The sequence below is a fragment of the Mus pahari genome, chromosome 6 (assembly GCF_900095145.1).
Source record: "Mus pahari chromosome 6, PAHARI_EIJ_v1.1, whole genome shotgun sequence".
Classification (NCBI taxonomy): domain Eukaryota; kingdom Metazoa; phylum Chordata; class Mammalia; order Rodentia; family Muridae; genus Mus; species Mus pahari.
In genome coordinates, this window is record NC_034595.1 from 69272602 (window position 1) to 69294222 (window position 21621).

Here is a 21621-nt window from a genome sequence, read left to right on the forward strand (position 1 = left end):
AGCTTCTCTCTAACTCCACTCAGACTACAGCTTCTCTCTAACTCCACTCAGACTACAGCTTCTCTCTAAGTGAAGACGGGGCTAGGGATTACCTTGCTGGCAGAGCATGGGGTTCTGGGTTCAAATTCCCAGCACCAAAGACAGAAACAGGGAGATCCTGAGAAGAGCTGCATCAGAACACTAACAGAGCCAGGCAGTGGCACCCTCCTCAGTCCCAGCACTCAGGTGGCAGAGCTGATGGCCAACCTGATCAACATAACAAGTTCCACCGTGTTTCAAATAGACAGAGAGATCATAACAGTAAAGAAATGGTTCATACAGGGGCTACATAAAAATACGGCAATGGAAGTGGAAAAAGCAGGGAAAGTCAAGACGGCAAATCAAGTAAAGTATGGGGGGGGGGGAAGTCAGAGATCCAGCAAAGACCATTAACAAGATCAGCATGGAGATGTAACAAGAGTTCAAGGTGTAGCTTAGGTGCAGAGTGGTTCCACAGCATCGGCATCGGGTGCAGCACTGGGTTCCATCACCAGCAAGAAGTCAGTTCTACACCTCCCCACCCCCAAACAGCTTTTTAAAAACACACACCAGGGGCAGAGGGCAAAGAAAGAGCTCCAGGGGAAAGAATACCATATGCAATTACCTTCGTGGTGCTATGACAAAACGCCTGAGGGAGGCAAAAAGAAGAAAGGTTCTCTTGCTCTTGCTCAAAATTTCAGAGGCATCAGCTACGGCCGTCTTCCAGCTTACAGTGAGGCAGGAAGGCTGGGTACTGTGTGATGTGATGAGAAGGGGAGGTGATTCACTCAGGGAGTAGAACAGTGGCTAAGCAATAACAGGAGCCATACTTCCTCCATCTAGGCCCCACCTTTCACAGCTCTATATCCCAACAGGCTACTCAAATCCTGAATCTAGCAATCCATAGTTGGTGGAGTGTGGGAGGCCTAATCCTCTTTGAAAACATTCTCAAGCACACACCCAGAAGTTCGTTTTACTAAATCACTAGCTAGGTCTTTCTCAGTCCAATCGAGTTGGCAATGGAGATTAACCATCACAAACCGTACAACAAGGGCATTATAGTCAAATCAGCAAGGGGTGGAGGTGGATGACACACAGGGACACAAAGAGCTGAGGGGAATACCATAAAAGGGTATGGGAGAGAAAGCGGATTCTCCTGGAAATATAGTGGGGGTCATAAAGGCTGTAACTGATTAAAAAGAAAAAAGATGAACAAGATAAAATGAATAGTCTGAAGGGTTTCCTGAACAAACCCAACCAGCAGAAGTCACAGGAGGTAGGCACTGTGAGCAGCAAGCAAGCAGACGGGGTTAAGAGGTCACTGGGGGAAGCGGCCCCTCTGAACCTTATGGCAAAGGCAGCAAGAACAGGCTGCAGATCAGCAAGGAGAGTTCTTGTTCACTACGCGCATCAGCGTTTTGTCTGCATGCATGTCTGTACACCACCTGCATGCCCAGTGCCTGTGGAGGTCAGAAGAGGGTCCTGGATCCTCTGGAACCCAAGCTACAGATGGTTGTGAGCCACCATATGTGCACTGGGAACCAAACCCAGGTCCCTGGAACTTCAGCCAGTGCTCTTAACACCTGAGCGATCTTTACAGGCCACCACCCCATCCCACTCCCCTTCTCACCTCAACAAAGGTAATTTAAACTCTAAGAGTACCCTAAGTACCCAGCTAGCTACTATGATGGTTACAGATTTATCTCCTATTAAGTCTTAATTATGGTTCATTTTTATACTACTTATTCTTAAAAAACAAAAACAAAACAACAGACGTGTGTGTGTGTGTGTGTGTGTGTGTGTGTGTGTGTGTGTGTGAGATGAACTCAAGAGATGGAGAGGCTAGAAGACAACGTAAGGGAGTCCATTCCTCCTCTACCCAGTGGGCCCCGGGGACTGAATTCAGGTCAGCAGGCTGGTCTTCAAGGCCTTTACCTGCTCTGCAACCTAGCTGGCCCCACTCTTTACTTTTTAAAAGCACTTGAGATATCCTTCACCCACTAAGAATAAGTAATTCAGGGCTGGCGAGCTGCTCAGTGGTTAGGAATGCTGGCTGCACAACCATGGGAACATAAGTTCCAACCCCCACAAAACAACAGGCATTCCCCCAAATGCTTTTAACTCCAGCTCCTTAGAGGATGGGTAAGTTGGTGCCTGTCTTTAATCCTAGCACTGGGGAGGCAGAGGTATAGAGATGCCAGCCTGGTCGATGTAGGGAATTACAAAACAGTTAGAATTACATAGTGAGACAAAACAGGAAACAGGGGTCAAGGCTCAGCAAGTAAAGGCACTTGTCAAACACCGGAGTTCTATTCCCAGGACTCACGTAGGGGAGAGAACCAGGCTATTGGCACATGACTCCCCCCACATACACACAAACAGATAAAAAAGTATAATTAAAAACTAACAACAACAAAGGAAACAGAAGACTAAAGGTGGAAAATATACTATTGCTAATCACAGTCTCAGGGTATGTTGGCCCAACACATTTAGAATAGTATTTAAAACATACTAGGATGTATTGCAACTTTTTTGGTGACCAAATTGTGCAATTCTCAAGCATGAACTTTGTAAATGAGTCATGATGCTGTTATCAATAAGTTGAACATGGGCTGGAGAGATGCTCAGCAATTAAGAGCACTGGCTGTTCTTTTAGGGGTCCCAGGTTCAATTCCCAGCATGGTGGCTTATAGACATCTGTCAATCCCGTTCTGGGATTCCATGCCCTCTTTTGATCCACACTGGAACCAGCCACAATGCAGTATACATGCATACATTTATATCATACATGGAGGCAGGCACACACGTGTACTTGGAAAGTAAAAGATAAATCTCTAAAAGCAGAGGTTAGGGGGACAGGCCAGTGAGATGGCTCAGTGGGTAGAACTTATGACTAAGGCTTACAACCTGGCAGCCTGAGTTAAATGCCCAGACCCTGCAGTGGAAAGGGAGAACCAGCTCTCAAGGGTTGCCCTCTGACACGCAGACAGGCACCACGGTGATGCCCACCGGCCCACCAGCATCGACACACACACCCCACATACAGTAATAACATGCACTCTACATTGCTCATGCTTGCTAGGAGTTAGGGAAGGCTGAGAGCAGGGCTCATGCCTGTAACTGGAACCGGGGAAAGGCATAGGGAGTGAAAATTCACAGGAAGGAAACATTTGGTTTTGGACAGGTGAATGCATTATCACTTTTACTGGAGGGAGCTGGGGGTCTTCAGAAAGGAGCTGTTAAGGTATGAGATGATATATATATATATATATATATATATATATATATATATACACACACACACACATACATACATACATACACATACATACATATGTATATATAATTGTATGTATAATGTTTATACAACACACGCATATGTATGTATGTATGTATATATATATACATATATACATACACATACACACACACACACACACACACATATATATATATCTTGTTTGTCTCAATGGTGTTTGGAGGAAAAAGTTGGTGACTTCTATGAAAACAATGAGAAAGCTGAGCACAGATTTGAGAAAATCGTACTGTATTTCATCCGTATTTGAGAGATTGACCCTGCTCTGCCCGGCCTGCCTGAAACAGAGGGGTATGGGCTCATGTGGAAAGTGAGGCCGGGAAATGGCCGTATGCCCAGGAAACGAGAAACCACAATGTAGCTCAAAAGCAGCAGCTAGTGATCTGCACCTGAAGGCACATGGCCGTGCCCCATGCAGACCAGCTGCTGGACTCTGCTCTGTGCTACATGCAGATGCAGAATGTGTAACCCAGACTGGAAACACGGGGGAGAAGGAAAAGCACTCAGAGCCAAAGCTAGCTTGTCTCGAGTGTCGGAGAAAACACTAGGGAAAGCACACAGAGAGCCTCTGCAGAGAGAGAATGCAATGCTCTCCGTGACAGACCCCAAACTGCAGCCATGTGACAGCCTCAGATTTAATGAGTTCCACTGGCCTCTGCTGTTCTTTCCTCTCTGTGTATAGATTTACTTTATTTTTAACTGTGTATCTGTGTGTGGACGTGTGTACATGGGTGTGAGTGCGGGTGCTGGCAGAGGTCAGAGCATCAGAAGACCCGCTGGAATTGGAGGTACACTTGATGTGAGTGCTGGGATCTGAACCTGGGTCCTCTGTAAGAACAGCCCTGACCATTCTGCTCTGAATGTACTGAACAGTATCTGGCTATAGATGTGAGGGAGATGCTCCTTCACAGTCCTTCTCTAAGACCCTGCACCTTTAAGCCTATGCAGTGGCCCCACAGTCTTGTAAAACAAACAAACAAAAAGTAAACAAAGAAACAACAGTGGCCAGTCCTTGGGAGCCAGAGGCAGGCGGGTCTCTGAATCCAAGTGAGCCTCATCTGTATAGTGAATTTGGGGCCAGCCAGGGCTACACAGAGAGACCCTGCCTTAAAGGAAGCACAGAGTGAGTGAGGACAAACCACCGTGCCTCGGGATGGAGGACAGCCACGCTGGAACCCTGCTATCTTATCAGAGCAAACAAAACCACTATTTACCTGCCCAGGGATAACTGCTGCCAACGGCTGTGAAACTGCTGAACAAACAAGGCTCAGACATTATGGGATGGCGGTAATTAATGGCTGTCGCTTCCAAGAGGTGATGTCTGGACTAGCCAGAGCCTGGGAAGCTGGTACAGTAACCCTGCTGGGGAATGTGAGCTTTCTCCGCTGGCAGTGAGGAACTGCTACAGGATTACTTAGGGAAACATGCTCAAACCACAACACCAGGACACAGGACAGAACTGTGCCAAGACCAACATGAGGCCGCTTTAGTCACACAGGCCACCTGCCCGCAAAGGGTGCATCTCCAGGGGTGCTAAAACTGAGCCACCAGAACTCTCACCTTTGTATGAATTTGCCCAACTTTCGCTGGCACGGGGGGTGGGGGGGCAGTAGGGAGGAGGGGGGTTCCAGTTAGTGCAGTGGCTGCACAGGTGAGAGGTGCAGTGGCTGCACAGGTGAGAGGTGCAGTGGCTGCACAGGTGAGAGGTGCAGTGGCTGCACAGGTGAGAGGTGGGGACATGCGCACTTCCTAATGTGCGCTATCCATGCAGTATTAAACCACACCCATGTGGATGTGAGCAAATGTAACAATCAGATGCACAAAGCGGGATTATCACCACATGTGACACTGAATACGGAGACACTGCCGACTGTCAGCCAGCACCCTGACGAGTCCTGACAAGGCCTCTAGAACTTAACTGTGGTGCTTAAGCTGGTTTTTCTTCCATGGGAATAGTGGCTTTCCTAGTTTCCAGACCATGTGACCTACCTGATATGCCAGAGGTGCAAACACCTGCCCTTCTGAGACAAAGCACCTGTCTCAAGGAAGGCTAGAGATTGGCCTCCTTCAGAGGAAACCGGCTGGGTGCACCTGAGAGGAGACTTAGCTTATCAATGTTACCATTCTTGTTACTCTCATATTTATATATATATATATATATATTATATATACACACACCACACAATCTGTATTCACACACATACTCAATACACATAAACACACACACAACACATACACACACTCTATGTACTCACACCTTATACTCTCTCTATACACACACACCATACACACTACACACACATAAGCAATTCTCAAAGTGTATTCCAAGGACCAGTGACCCCAGAACTTTTCAGGGACTCTATTTACATAATTACTCTAAGATACTATTCCTCGTTCACACCTACTCTCTCATGTGACAGAGTGTCTCAGGGCCACACAGTGACATATGATACAACTGCTCTCACAGCTATTGGAAAGCATGTCTGTGTATTCTTGTGATCTAAAGTTTTCTCAGTAGCTAATAACTTTTTAAAAGCATTTTATTTGTGTGTGTGTGTGTGTGTGTGTGTATGAGAGAGAGAGAGAGAGAGAGAGAGAGAGAGAGAGAGAGAGAGATGGGTAGAGGTCAGGAGACAACACAGTAAGCCATCTCACCATCGCCCTGGTAATTTTTAATGCATTTACTATATCTAATACAGTAAATAATTAATCAGCAAAATCCATGGAGACGTACATTCTATGGGAGTATTTAATATGTTTAACTGTTAAGGAGATCCTGAAGCCAACAGTCTCTGCGACACTTAGTTTCAGGGTTTCACAACTAGTCTTGACTTTCTAAACAAAGGGTGTGAAGCTAGATAACTTGCGCCTCCGGAGCACTGTAAGGCCAGCACTAGGTTGGTCACAGTACATCCCTGGGGCCTGCCACCAATCAGCCTAGCCTAATTGCTATTTTCCAAATTAGTGCGCTCTCTCTCTCTCTCTCTCTCTCTCTCTCTCTCTCTCACACACACACACACACACACACACAAACATACACCACACAAAACAAGAACAAACAAGCAAAAACAAAGGAACAACTTCAGTATGTGTGTGTGTGTGTATATATATATATATATATACACATATGTATATATATATACATATATATACACACATATATATACACACACACACACATATATATATATATATATATATATATATATATATATATATATCTCCAGCTGATCTTTGGCTTCCTACACGCATACAGACATGCACACATACATTCATACATATACACATACACATATACACACAATACACTTCAGGTAGGGAGTTGGCTCAGTGAGTAAAGCACTTGCAAGCACAGAGACCTGAGTTCAAATCCCCCGAACCCATGTAAAAGTTAGGCTCGGTAGCACAACTGTCTGGAGTCCAGTGCTTCTGTGGAGATAGAAGCGGAAGACAGGCGAATCCCCGAAAGCTCCTACTAGGTCAGCAAGCCTGGCATAGCAGACAACAGACATCCTGTCTCAAACGGGATGAAAAGTGAGGTTTGGCATGTGAGGCTGTCCTCTGACATCTACATGCACATGCCTGTACTCACACACACGAACACATCTACATGCACATGCCTGTACTCACACACACGAACACATCTACATGCACATGCCTGTACTCACACACATGAACACATCTACATGCACATGCCTGTGCTCACACACATGAACACATCTACATGCACATGCCTGTACTCACACACATTAACACATCTACATGCACATGCCTGTACTCACACACACGAACACATGCATACCCACATAACACAAGATTTAAAAGTGGGGGAGGGTGAAGGTTGTTAGGCATGATGGCACATGTCTTTAATGCCAACAGTTAGAGGGGGCAGAGTCAGGAAGATCTCTGTAAGTTTGAGGCCAGCCTGGTCTACAGAGTGAGTTCCAGGACAGCCAGGGCTACACAGCAAGATCACATCTTGAAACCAACAACGCATATAAACATGCTGCTTTATTATTATTCTGTAAGAAAACCTGACATGAAGGAAAGAGCGATGTACTGATACAGTGACAAGTACTGACAGGCAACAGATAAAGAGCCATCAGGACAAAATATGATAAATACTGCAGGGTTCAGAAAGCAGCTTATGCACAGCCAGGATGGCTAGAGAGGAAACTGTCAGAAAAAAAAAATCCAAATTAGACCCTATTGGCATCCTTATAAAGAAAAATCTCTCCAGAAGATAGTAGGAGAATAAAACTTTAAGGGGAAAGAAGTCAGCAGGAACAGACAGAGCAAGAAGCAACGCACCGGCACCCATCGGTGGCTGACCGAGGGCTGTACACTGAGGTCACTTCCACATGAGGGCTGCGAACAGAACCGGTATGATACTCATATCAATTCTCTTTTCTTAATGTCAGAATAAATTCCCTTATGCCTAACACTCCCAGAGAAGCTTCACTTAATCACTTAAAGGCATTACAAAAAACAAACAAACAAACAAACAAACAAAAAAACCATGAAGCAGGCAGTGGTTATCGTTAGTGAAGGGAACTTAAGACAAATGGTCACCACCATGGCTGAGGTAACATGTATTAAATCTTAGGAACAGTAAAATCATCAGTTTTATTGCAAGACGTTCTTTATGGGGCTGTGGGCATGACTCAGTTGGTAAAGTGCTTACCACATAAACAGAAGGACCTAGGTGGAGTTCCTCAGGCCCCATGAAAAGCAAGGTTGTGTGAGTGTAAGCTTGTAATCCCAGCGATAGGGACACAAAACAGGAGGACCGCTGGGGTTCAGTCAGTCAGCCTAGCTTAGACAGGGAAAGACCAAGTCTCAGAAGAAAGCAGTGTGGACAGCTCCTGAGGAAGGAACAAAAGCTAGCCTCTTCATGCAGCCACCACATGTTCATGCTCCCCACCACACACATACACACTCACGCCTACGAGAGAAACAGATAGGCAGGCAGGCAGGCAGGCAGGCAGGCAGGGATCCTCACACATCGGACAGCACAGGCCCAGGCCTTTTATCTTTTATGCTAACCTGATCATCACCATAACTGTGGAAGGTAAGGAGTTTTATCTCTAATTTTCAAATCTGAAAATCAGGAAGACATAAGAGGCTTGCAGCCTGCCCAAGGTCATGCGTTAGAAACTGGTGACTGACTGGAATCTATGGACTCTGCTGGCTCTCATCTGCGCTTCCATAGGCCGTGGGCGCGCCTGGCACCTGACGGTACCCGCCCCCTCTCTTACCTCACTGTAATCGCATCTATAAATCTTTAATGACTAGTAGTAGGCTTGGGACTGTGGCTGTAAACCTCAGAGCTTTTGGTCAACATCTCCCTCCCCTCCCTCCTCCTCCCACCCATCTTCCTGAAAGGCAAAGCTGATAATGTCATTTCCTACTGGCCAATCCGCTCCTGGCCCCTAATCATCTTGAAGCTTTAGCTCAATCTTCTTGACTGGCTTTTATATCATTTCCACCCGCCAACTGAAGACATTCTGCACTGCTACCATAAAGCAGCCTCAGGATGTAGCCATGTTCTTGGGTCTCTGGGCCTGGGTATACATTGTTTCCTGTGTGAAAAACCCTCTAAACCCACATCCACCTAGCTAATGACTGCCGATTAATGAAGACTTTAATTACGCATGAATTTCCCTACAAAAATCCCCAATCTGAAACCTGGCCCCCTTAAGTCAGCTACAAAACCAGCAGCTCAGCCCTGGCTCTAAGGTGGTCAGCCCTCTGTCTTTGCCTGTTCCACATTCTATCAACCACAGATTGAAAATATTAAAAAAAAAAAAAATTGTCTGGGAATCCAAGAGGTGGCTGAGCAGATAAAAGTGTTTACCATGTAACCGAATGGACTGAGTTCTAACCCCAGGACCCACATAAAAGTCAAGGAAGAGAATCAACCCACAAAATTATTCTCTGAGCTCCACACACATGCTATGGCACCCCTCCCACACACACACACAAATTATATAAATAAAATTCTAAAATACTGTATTTCCTGCAGAGGACTTACTTGAATACAGTTCTCAGTGCCCACACTAGGGAGCTTAGATGCTCCTGTAACTCCAGCTTCATGAACACCCTCATCTCTGTAGATACCTGTGTTCACATTCCCCCCCCCCCTCTCTCTCTCTCTCTCTCTCTCTCACACACACACACACACACACACACACACACACACACACACAGAGAATCACAAATTTGTAAATATGTTATATTTGATGGCCATGTGGTATATAACTGTTCAGCATCCAGGACGAAGCGGAAGGATAAGAAGTTCAAATTTATCCTCAGCTATATAATGAATTACTAGACTAGAAACAAACCCTGTGTCAAAAAACAAAACAAAACAAACAAACAAAAATGTGTCTGAGGCACTGGAGAGATGGCTTAGCAGTTAAGAGCACTGACTGCTCTTCCAGAGGTGCTGAGTTCAATTCCCAGCAATCACAGGGTGGCTTACAACCACCTATAATGGGACCTGATGCCCCTCTCTGGAGTGACTGAAGAGAATGACAGTGTACTCACATATATAAAATAAATAAATAAATCTTTAAAAACAAACAAAAAAAAACGTGTCTGAGCCAGGTATGGTGGCTCTTGCTTATAACCAGGAGGCAGAGACAGGAACACAAAAAGGGTTTACACGGCATTTACATTCTATGACAGGCTATATTCACAGGTGATCTCAAGTATAAAGGAAGCTATGTGGGGTTATATGTAAATACTAAACTATCTTAGTCAGGGATATATCATTCCAATTGTAATGCTACAATGTTAGAGGCGAGGCTGGCACCACGCCCTGTTTAATTCTGTGGCAGTGAGTAGGGTCTACTGGAGTGGCATAGATTGCCAGGTATAGCTGAATACCATGCTAAGTGTAAAAATAAACAATATATACAGTAGCCAGATATGGTGGCACACACCTTTAATCCCAACACTTGGGAGCTGAGGCAGGAGGAACTCTGTGAGTTCGAGGCCAGCCCGGTCTGCCTACTGAGATTCTGCTTCAAAAAGGAAAAGACAGGACAAGACACTGGGTGGGGATGTGGCTCAGTGGCACTGGTCTTACCCAGCATGCACAAGATCCTGGGATCAAACCTCAGCACAGGAAGTTAAAACGAAACAAAAAACTTGTTAAATGTCAGACAGATGGTTGGTGACAGAGCCAAGACCCAAAGCCAGAAAGTCAGCTCTTCTGTCTCCAAGTCACTTTATCAAAAGCAAGCCCAGAAGCCGGGCGTGGTGGCTCACACCTTTAATCCCAGCACTCGGGAGGCAGAGGCAGGCAGATTTCTGAGTTTGAGGCCAGCCTGGTCTACAGAGTTCCAGGACAGCCAGGGCTANGAAAAACCAAAAAAAAAAAAAAAAAAAGCCACAAAGCCACTCAAGCTCTGGGCAGTGGGGACATCCAAGTGGCTCGTGCTTTTTCCTTAGCCTGCGGCCCCATCCACGCACACACTGGTTGAGATGAATTGAGTGCCAAGACATAAAAAAAAAAAAAAAAAAAAAAAAGCAAGCCCAGATACCAAGTTTGAAGCCTCATTTAAATCCAATTAAACCAATTAAATGTATCTTAACGCTTTATACTCTTGACTTTTTACTCTGAGACAAGGTCTCACTTATGTAACTCATCAGGCTGCCCTTGAATTTGAGACTCCTAACTCTGCCTCCCCTTTCTGACTTCATAATGAAAAACACTTAAGTAGGATTTGGCCTACTTATTATTTCTTATTATTTGTTTGTTTGTTTTATACAAGGTTTCATGTGTCCCAGGTTGGCTTGCAATTCTGTGTAGATAAAGATGACCTGGAACGGCGAAGCCCTACCTCTAACCACCTGAATGCTAGATTAATAGACATGCTACCACACGCCCAGTTCATGGCACCGAGCCCACCCACAGCTCTGGCCATACCAGGCAAGTACTGCAGCAATTAAGCTACATCTTAGTTGTTATTTAATTTTGAGATAGGTTTGAGGCTAGCCTCAAACTCTTCATCCTACTGTCTCTGCTCCTGAGTGGGTAGCACAGGTAGGTGCATACTTTCTAACACCTCAGAATGCTGTAGTACTTGAAAGATGCAAACAGGATTATTCCAAGTTCAAAGCTATCCTCAGCTAATAGAGGATTTCAGGCCAGCCAGAGCTCTGTGGGACACTCTCTCCAGACAAAACAGACTGCTATCAAACAGCAATCATCTAGGGAATGGCTGCATTATCATCGAGGTGTGATTTATTGCCCTTGTACTTCTAAGTATTGGCCCTGAACCCACATTTCTGTTTCTTGCTGATGTCCATATACTTGCCTCTAGCGCCGGTCCGACTTACTTGCTCTAATCTTCAATGGTCTGTGATTTAATACAGGATATGTAGGAGCTGTCAGTGCCAAAACACAGCCTTGGTTCTTTGTGCATTTGCTATAAGCTAAGTCCACCATTGCCCACCCTGTTTTAAAGTTAGGCCCCTCTCTGACCAATGAGATACTCCGTAAAGCAACAGAGTGGAAGCTGTAAAAGCTGGCACCCACTTGACCACCCACTAGTTTCCAACTGTCTCCATTCCTGATTATGTGTGACAAGCAGAGTTCTCTGGACACTCACAGGGAAATGGGCTACATGAACAGGAAGCCAACTTAGGTTCTGTTAAGCCACTAAAATCTTGTTTTTGTTTTTTTTTTTTAACTCTAAATTACCCAAACCAATGCTTTGGATCTCTCAGTAAAGCATTCTCTTCTATGGCCAGTGTACTCATATGTTTTTATGACAAATATTTTGATTGCACAAAGGATGTTGTTGCAGCTATCCTACTCCAAGACTGTTTTCGTTTTCTTTGAGGGAAGTACAAGATCTCATGTAGTTCAGGCTGGCCTCAAATTCTACAAATAGCTGAAGATCATCTTGAACATTTTTTTTTTTTTTTTTTAGCTTTTGTCTCTCTTTTAAGTTTGTTTGCCCACCAGACAGTACCCATATGGCAGTCAAGAGGATCAGTTCTTTTCTTCTAATGTGGTTATTCCAGGAATCAAATTCAGGTCATGAGGCTTGGCAGCAGCAAGTACCTTCACCAACTCAGACAACCGGGTGGATCTGCAGTGCCTGAGTTTCCTGCTTCCACCTCCAGAACGCTGGGATTACACGCATGTCCTGCCATACTCTATGAAAAGCTGGGATGGAGTTCAGAACCTCATAAATGCCTAGCAAGCCCTTGACCAGCTGAGCCCCACCCGCTCTCCTTTTCTTTCAATTAGAATAGTTTTTGAGTATGCAGCAAGAGAGCAGTGGCCAGTAACTACAGCGGACAGGAGCAGTAGACAGTGACTACAGTATTGCCTGTATCAGAATACCATTTTGTACACAAAATACATATGCCAAGTACCTACTATGTAAAAACACTGTTCCAGACAACAGGGAAGACATGGTGCCTGTTCTTTTAAAGTAGGTAGGTCTAACATTGCGAGTGGAAGAGACAGTAAAGTGACTATGGCAAACAGGCAAACTTTGAAGCCTGCAGAGCTGAGGGGACAGGAAGATTCTGAGTTCAAGGTCCTCAGCTGTGTGAGGCCGACCTAGGCTGTCTGAGGTCCTGTCTAAATGGAGGGAGAAGGGGCAGGGGGTTGTTCAAGGTCAGGCCAGGCAGAACAAGATCTTGCCTCAAAAAAACACCAACCAAACAAACAAAACACACCCACACACCACACAGAAGAAGAGAGCCAATATCAAAGCAAATACAAATACAAAAGGCAGAGCCCCAGAATTAGAGAGCGACAGCTCGTCTAGGTGGAGGGAAAAGTACAGAGAGGCTTTACAGAGGAAGTTCCGTAAGGAACGGCCATAAAACACGAGCCAGGGCAATGACCGAGAATGAAGGGCTCATTTAAGACAGAAAAAGCCAACACATGCAAATACATGGAGCTCCAGCAACAAAACCCAAAGCCACATGGATGAAGGGACCTAGAAAGGGCTTATCAAAGGGTGTGACAATAACCCTCCAATGCCAGGCTGCCCTCAGCCTAACCCAATAGAGATCCCTGAAAGCCAGAGAAGCGGTGTGCCTATCTGTAATGGTGGGTGAGGTCTATCAGAAGGGGGAAGGGAACACATGTTCAGGGGATTCTGGGACAATTCCCAGAAACATCAGGCCCCAACCTGCATTGACAACTGTCAGAGCTGAAAGAAATCAATGTCAGAGCAGTGTGGTGGCAGCCCTAGGACCTGTCTCTAACTGCACGAAGCTGGCTGGTAACTGAAAGCAAGAAGCAATGTGGATTCCGGCTCGAGGCAGCTACAGAAGTGACACCCCCATCAAGGTGCTACTCACGGTGTCTTTCCTGCCAGGTCCAGGTCCTTATGGTGATTGCTTTAGCCTTTGATCCTCACAAGACAAAGGTGCTTCTCTAACCCACCTTTGGATTGCTTTTGTTTATGACATGGTCACTAGGCTAGCCTCAAGCTCACTGTGTGGTTAGAGATGACCTTGAACTTCTGATCCTCCTGCCTCCACCTCCAAAACATTAGGATTATAGGGGAAGAGTATGGCCATGCCCGGTTTTACACGGTGCAGAGGATCACATCTAGGGCTCCTTGCACGCTGGACAAGGACCCTACCAACTGAACTACATCCCCAGCTGCCAACTTGTCTTTTGTACAACCTCATCTCCCTTTCTTCTGCTGCTAAGAAAGCCCTGGAACCACACATAGCATCGAGTCCTCCTCTGCCACCCTCCGCATCCAGGATTTTCACTGGCTCACTTCTTCTCCAGGCAGCCTTTCCACTCTTTGTGGTTCAACTCAAAAAACTTCAGTTCCTCCATGAAACCTTCCTTAAACACACTGGCTTCTCCTCTTGGAATTCTAGAGGCCACACCCCGAGTTTCTCATCTCTGTGTGCTTCACTTCCACATCCTATAGAGGTCCAGAGAACAAGCGCCGTATTTTAATTGTCCAGGTTCCCCTCGAGTCTATGCCTTGTACAAAACAAACCACGGATTCAGTAGGCCCTTGACAGTGTGAGTGAGCTCACTGGTTTCTAGGAACACACTTGCTTTGCTTCGTCATTAATAACTTGTTAGGAGACACAGACATCAGATTTGTGAAATGGGGCCACCAACACCACTTAATATTTCAAAATCTCTGTTATTTTAGTTTCTATATGAAACTCCCATTTGGTCATAAGGTTTTACTCTAATTTGTAATCCTCCACTCTTTCTTCTTTTCCTTTCTTCAGTCTTTTGAGACTGGGTCTTGCTATGTGGCTCTTGTTGACCCGGTATTATTATTCTATGTAACCCAGGCTGGCCTCTGAAGCAATCCTCCTGCTTCAGCTTCTGAGTGCTATTACAGGTGTGCACCTACCACCCCGGGATCTAATTCCTCTGAGTCTTTAGTTGAAAGTTTAGGGACACAACTGGAATTGTCACCATGTCTACTGTGCTACATGTCGGGAACCTAACTCGTGGCTTTTCCTTCCTTCACAGTTCATTATCTATAGTGCTAATAATTCAAAGGACCTCAGAGAAATGTGTTAAGCACTCTTTGCTTTCTGGGATAGCAGCCGGATCCCTTCATTGGTCACTCCCTGGGTTAATTACAGTAACTCAGTTTTACCACCTCCCTGTACTCTAGAGAAACAAACGAAAATGAAATTTATTGAGGAATCATAAAAATGGGTGCTATTGTAAAAAGGAGTCTAAACACATCTGTGGGACATCTACTAACCAAATCTACCGTCCTCACTAAGCTTTTCTCTCGCAAACAAGACCACTGAGAAGACAATGGGGAAGCACTCCAGAAAAAAGGGTAGCGAGAAGACGTACTTTGACAAACTGACCCGGTCGCTCCGAGGAGGATCTGGCCCCGGGGAAAGCAGAGATGACAACCGCTACTCTTGGTGACTCCCGCTAGGCTTTCCCCGGACTTTCTTGCGCTTGTCCCACAGCGGGTCCCGGGTGACCGTGACCCTCCTCTGCGCCCAGACTCGCGCGCCCAGGGGCACTGCACACAGGTGACCTCGGCGCGCTCGGCCCGCCTCGCACGGCCCTCTGCAGGCCTGGCCCCCACCCGGGCCCGGGCTTTGGTCCCCAGCGCGGCTCGGGCCGGTCTGGCCGGGGGAGGGGCGCGGCGGCCGAGAGCTGCGTCGGGGACGCAAGGCAGGCCTTACCGCAGCGGAGAGGGAGGCCGGGGGCGGGTGGCGCCAGGGCGCACGCAGAGCGCGGAGGTAATTGCAGCGCAAATAGCGAGGACAGCCGAGGGGACCCCAGAGGGAGCCCAGGACGCGGCAAGCTGCACGGGCGCCGCCATGGTGGGGACGCAGCGGCGGGACCACCAATCCTGCGGTCCTCCTCGGCGGCCGCGCCGGGGGTCGGGCATCAGCAGCCAATGGGCGCACCGGAACCGGGCGGGGCGCCGGGCAGGCCAATGCAAGGCTTCGCCGCAGGGGTGGGCGGGCCCGGACCCGGGAGACCCAATGGAAGCCAGAGGCCGAATCCATCCCCCTCCCCATCCCCGGGCTATAGTTGGGGCTTGGGAGGAGCGCCGCGTGGAGCTACCGTGCGTGGGGCGGCCCGGCTGCGGTCAGGTCTCCTCTGCTTCCCAGAGGAAGTCTTCTGTCCCTACTCCACCGCTCTGCTGCCAGACCCGGCCGCTATTGGTACCCCCTAGAACGCCTCCTGAAGCCCGGTCCAATCCCGTGAGGGTAAGCGGCCTGCTAAGTTCAGGCGTGACCTCGAAGAAAGGTCGCAGATAGGCCACAAAGCCACCCCACATACCCAGTTCAGGAGGTCGCACCCTCATCCTGCAGCCAAGTGCATTATCCTAAGGCAGAATTTAATACAGAATTTCCCCGAAGAGGAGGTGGGGACATAGCTTGCCACTCTCAGATGCCAATCTTATACAAGGTATACAAGACATACCTTTCTGCTTTGGCAAAAGGCTGAAGTACAGTCTTTGGCTGTGGTGGGTCATGAACCCAGACTAGACTACACTGGCCAGGAAGTGCCTAAGGCAGAGCCAAGTCTGAAGTTTAGAAAGTTCAAAGCCCCAGGCCATCCCCGGCACCAGAAAAAAAAAAAAAAAAAACCCACAAAAAACAAAAAAAACACAGGCCAGTTTTATGAGACTTGGGAAAGTCCCATAGCTTTTTTTGAAGTGGGAATTTTCTTATAATTAATAGGCCAAAAATGTTTTTGAATGATTGACTTAGCTAATCATGGTAGTGGTGGTATGTACTTAACTACTCTCTAAACTGAAACAGGATTAAACAGTCAACAACTTTGTGGGTCCCGGTGTCTTTGGGTTTTGTTTTGGTTTATTTTGTTTTTGTTTTAGTGTCTGCATGAATGTTTGTCCCAGTGCCTGTGTATCCCAGAAGGGGGCCTCATAGCCCCTGGAACTGGAGTTACAGACAGTTGCAAGCCACCATGTAGACAGTGGCAACTGAACCTGGGTTCCCCAGAAAAGTATTCTTAATGGCTAAACCATCCCTCCATCCCACAGTGGGCTCTTCTTTTGGGACGAAAAAGTAGAGAGGGCTGTCAGATATAGTATGTTTGCCTCAAACATTCAAAGGCTTGAATTCAATCTTCAACTCCCATAGAGCTGGGATTACACCACACATGAGATTATCAGGTCCTTCAGCAAGGCTGAGGTGATGAGAATCATGAGGAGGAACTACAGGTGCCCGAGGAAATAAGTTTGCCTCTCTTCCAGGAACGCTGAGCCCCAGCCATTTTTCCCTGAAAATCCCTGAGTGAAGAATAGAGGGGCAACCTTCCTTCCTTGGCTCCAAGGAGTTAGCTGTGAAAAAACCATCTGTGAAACTTCTCCCTTTCCCCACAGCCGATAGTAAGTAGCAGCTCCTAGGCTGCAGGGGTACCGCACACAACGCGGGGCACGAACCGGAGCCCAGCCGGAATCCGTAGGCTGTGCAGAAAGAAGCCCTGCACCAGCTCAGGAAAGTGCAAGTGCTTCCTCACGACAGGCATTGCAGAGAGCAGGTTCCGCACTCCACGGGGAGATCAAGTGTCTCTTGGCGGGGTCAAGCACCTAAAGCAATGCTCCCTCCTGGTCCCACAAGGATAGAATTCTGATTCAGGAAGTGATCTGTATACCGGGATACTGATGGCATCAAAGGGCTTTAAGTGAAACCTCTCTTGAGAAGACTGTAGTCCAGTCCTTTCCTTTAACTCCTCCAGGAAAGCAAAAGGAGGTACCGAGAGCCACAGCGCCCTGGATGCTCAATGGGCCACGGCACCCACCTCAACGAACAGCTTCCCAGCCCCTGCTCCACAGCCTGACCCTGGGCCACTTGGGCTCCATGGGGCAGACCACAGTCAATCCTCTGTTCAATTTATTTTATTGCTAAGGACAAGGTAATGCACCAGTTTTCAAAATAATTTGGTTTATAGAGTTTATACGTAACAAAAAAGGGGAAGTATTATAAATCTGACTCCTGTATACAGAGCAAGGTATGAAGCCCTCCAATATTGGGCCCAGGCAAACAAATTCAAGAGGAGCAAAAACCTGTTTAACCCCTTCAATGTTGCCCTCTAGTCCCACCCCACCCCCACCCTCAACCAGTCCCACCCCACCCCTGACCAAGGGCGTAGCTACACTGGCCCTTGGCCTCCAGTGGCCCCAGTTCATCCTAACCCATAGTTAGCCCCTGCATAACTGCATTTTCCCCTGCACAAAAATCATCCACCAGGCTCTGCCTGCTTCCATCATTAAAATTCTCCCTTCAAGGTAGTCCCCACCCACACCCTCTAACACTGTGCCACAGGGGCTTCCGTGCCTGAAGTTTGTGGGCTCATAGTATATAACCTCCGAGTTCTACTTCAAGGGTGGACAGAGGTGGCAGCCAGCTCCTTAGCATCCCAGTACTGCAGCTTTGCCGGCGCTCTCTTGAGATCGGTCCAGGAAGGGACAGATGGCAACCCACCTCTACCCATCCCCAGGGCCCTTACTCAGCTTGGCTGAGGGCAGAATTTCACATTTTGTTTGCCCTGCAGAGGCAAAGAAGAAAGTGAAGCCCAGGGGCTGGCAGAAGCTAGTCCTGACCAAGCACACACGCACACACGCACTCACGCACACGGGTGCACACACACACGTACTTGCACAGTCATACACACAGGTGTACATTCACACATTCTCATGCTCACACACAGGTACACACTTGCACGTGTGCACGCTCACACACTCATACATAAATACAAAAGGGGATTGGGTCAAGCACCAGCACCTCTCTGCCTTGCTGGTGCCGGTGGACGGGTAGGAAGCAAGCCCTAGGCTAAGAAAGAACAATCCGCCCAGCAGGAACAGCTGACCCGTTTGGACTGGGGGCTGATGCAATCACAAAATCCCAGTGTCAGCCCATCAGCTGGGGATGAACAGATGCTGCCAAGTACCCACAACCGGCTTGTCTTTTCCCGGCAGAATGCATCGAGGGTGGAGTGAGAAGGTGATAGGTCGAACACGTCATTCCTTTTCTGTGTACAGCTTCACTTAAGTGAAGTCCCAAGTTCGAGTTCCAAGTGTCTGCTGTGCTGTGGAACCCTAGAGTGCTCTCGCCTTGATGGCTGGGAACCTCTTAGATCCTGGAAACATCTACTCCATGATGGCCCGGTACAGTGCGGGCTCGATGTAGTCCTCCCGGTACCTCGAGTTGATGACCCGCTGCCTTTTCTTCTCTTGCTTTACTTCCTTCTCTGTGAAAATCTCATTGAAGCGCATGTCCGAAGCTACCGACTACAGAGGGAAATGCAAGCAAACTGTCACTCTGTGGCCACACGAACAATGAACACTAAAGGGGCATGTGTCTTCCATGTTCAAGACAGGAGCTCGGGGCACAGAAAGCTCACTTACCAGTCTAGACTTGACTCTCTTGGGAAGCTCTTCATCCAGTGTGTATACATCATCTCTCTTAACCACCAGCTGTGAGCCATCCTCAAACTCCACCTGACAAGCAAGCAAAGGCCCTTTAGCTAGGGTACCAGAGTCCTGCGGGACCTGCTCACAGTGGCAGTTTCCGGTAGCTAGAGGAAGGCAACTCTGTAGTAAGGACTTTCCATGTAAGTGATGACAGCCACGCCTAAAGCACAATACCAAAGTGGATTCCCCAGGGCTCCAGATCTGTGAAGGCTGTATGTAACCGGCAAGTTCTTTCAAGAGCAAAGACAAGTTTCTTGCCCAAGAGGAAACACTAAATTAATGAAGTACCCTCCCAACCTCAAACGCCCATTCAAGAACTTTGGCTACCTGGTACATCTGGATGGGGTGGGAGGCCACAAACTTAGCCCCATAGACTTGGCCATCTGTCCATCTGACTTGAACCACTTCACCTTCAGCAGGAGGCCCCAGTTGGAGACAGTCCTGACTCTGAGGACAGAGCAGAGGAGAGAGTGAAGAGCAGCTCACCCAGCCACAGTGGTAAGTGCCAATGACTCGCAAGGACTCCTGCCCACGCGCTGCAGGAAAGGCAGCTAGCTCTGGGCTGAAAGCCATGGTCCAATCTGTCAAACAAGGTCTGCCTCACTCATCTGCCCTAAGCCCTGCTGCCTCTGGGGGAGCATGCAAACAAAACAAACAAAACAAAACCCCATTACTCAGTAAATGTAGTAAACAGAAGCAGGGGTGGCCTCTTGGATCCACTATCCTGTGTCCTCCTAGCTGAGCTGCTCTGCTGTGGAGGAACGGTAGGACTGCATTTGAGTGTGTTCTAAGACACGTACTTCTCAGAGAGAGACATGGTAACAAAGGAAGGGACCATCTAGCTGAGAGCAGAGGCTCCCGGGAGACGGGCGGAGGGGCTGGGTGAAGTTCAGCTTTGGCTAAGCAGTGTGACCTGCTGTGGGGAACGGACAAAAGCAATGCCAGGAGATGCAGCTCCGGCCCTGGTGCCCAGATCCACAAAAAAGTAAGAACAAAACACAAACAAACCACTAGCCCTCTCACCATGTTGGTATTTCCAGCGATATATATTGGTTTTTCAAGACAGGGCTTCTCTGTGTAGCCCTGGCTGTCCTGGAACTCACTCTGTAGACCAGGCTGGACTCAAGAAATCCGCCGGCCTCTGCCTCCTGAGTGCTGGGATTAAACGCGTGCATCACCACTGCCCAGGTTTACCTTGATGTATTTAACTGCTATATTATGTATGTGAGTATAAGACACTTGAGGGTAGAGGTACTATGATGTGTAGAGGAAAACTTGTGTCTAAGCTGGAAGTGTAGCTCAGTGGTAGATCTCTAAGGCCCTGGATTCAATCCCCAGCACCAGTAGATGGAAAGAAAATCACTCTGACCTGTGCAATCGTGTGATTACATAAGCCTTTAAAAAAAAGAATACTAGGACTACAGAGAGCACAAGCTTTACTTGGGGGAGAGTGCGTGATAAACTCCGGTTACTGGCACGTGTGTGCTTGGCAGACACCTTCCTAAAAACAAGTGGAGAGAGCACCTTGTTTCAAGGAAAACAGTCATTATATTTATTGCCAATAACAAAGCTCAACTTTCTGAGCAAAAATTAGCATCTCAGGAACGTGGCCCTTACCTGCGAAGACCAAGCTTCTTAGAATTAAACTGTCTTTATAATGCGTGTGAGAGGTGTGTGAGCCTGCACCTGAGTGCACGTGTGTCCATGTGCCAGAATGCACGTGTGTGTACGTGTGGAGGGCAGAGTGCGACTGGCAGGAGCTGGGTGTCTATCTCTGACATGTGAGACTTGCAGTCTGGACTCAAGTCTTCAGGCTTAGCAACAAATACCTTTACCCACTAAGGCATCTCAGCCCTTCCCAGAATTTAGTCTTCCAGTGAGATGGGCAATGATGTGAATTTGGTTTTTAAAAATATATTTATAGGGCTGGTGAGATGGCTCAGTGGGTAAGAGCACCTGACTGCTCTCCTGAAGGTCCGGAGTTCAAATCCCAGCAACCACATGGTGGCTCATAACCATCCGGAACAAGATCTGATTCCCTCTTCTGGAGTGTCTAAAGACAGCTACAGTGTACTTACATATAATAAATAAATAAATCTTAAAAAAATGTATTTATAATAAAATTTAGCATAATTTGGAAAGATCTCCACAGCCCAGGATGGCAGTGTTTTCTGAATGACCGGCATACAGTATAACAAATCAGGCACGAGACCCACCATCAGTGTGAGATGGGCAGACAGACTTCATGTATGTCTCACATAAAGCTCAATGGATTTTTGGATTTCACACTGTTTATGACTTTTAAAAAAAAAAAGAACAAAAAAATGACTTGGTCAGGCATAG

General features: G+C 47.3%; 2 protein-coding genes across 12 annotated transcripts in view; both read right to left on the minus strand.

The window, feature by feature from the left end:
• The window catches only part of St3gal3 (ST3 beta-galactoside alpha-2,3-sialyltransferase 3), a 208587-nt gene extending 192863 nt beyond the window's left edge, over positions 1–15724 (minus strand). For 2 of the 8 annotated variants that reach the window (XM_021201159.1, XM_021201157.1), the window contains exon 1: positions 15512–15724. The gene's annotated coding sequence lies outside the window, so the exon portion shown is untranslated. Of the gene's footprint in view, positions 1–15167 lie in introns of all 8 variants that reach the window. The other 6 variants (XM_029539587.1, XM_029539583.1, XM_021201155.1 and 3 more) reach the window with 5 other exon arrangements.
• Positions 15725–18488: 2764 nt separating this feature from the next.
• Positions 18489–21621, minus strand: part of Kdm4a (lysine demethylase 4A) — a 47441-nt gene continuing 44308 nt past the window's right edge. For 3 of the 4 annotated variants that reach the window (XM_029539800.1, XM_029539801.1, XM_029539802.1), the window contains exons 20-22: positions 19606–19725; positions 19213–19305; positions 18955–19095 (exon numbers count right to left, since the gene is read on the minus strand). In XM_029539800.1, coding sequence (XP_029395660.1) covers positions 18955–19095; positions 19213–19305; positions 19606–19725 — 354 coding nt within the window. Of the gene's footprint in view, positions 19096–19212; positions 19306–19605; positions 19726–21621 lie in introns of all 4 variants that reach the window. The other variant, XM_021200301.2, reaches the window with a different exon arrangement.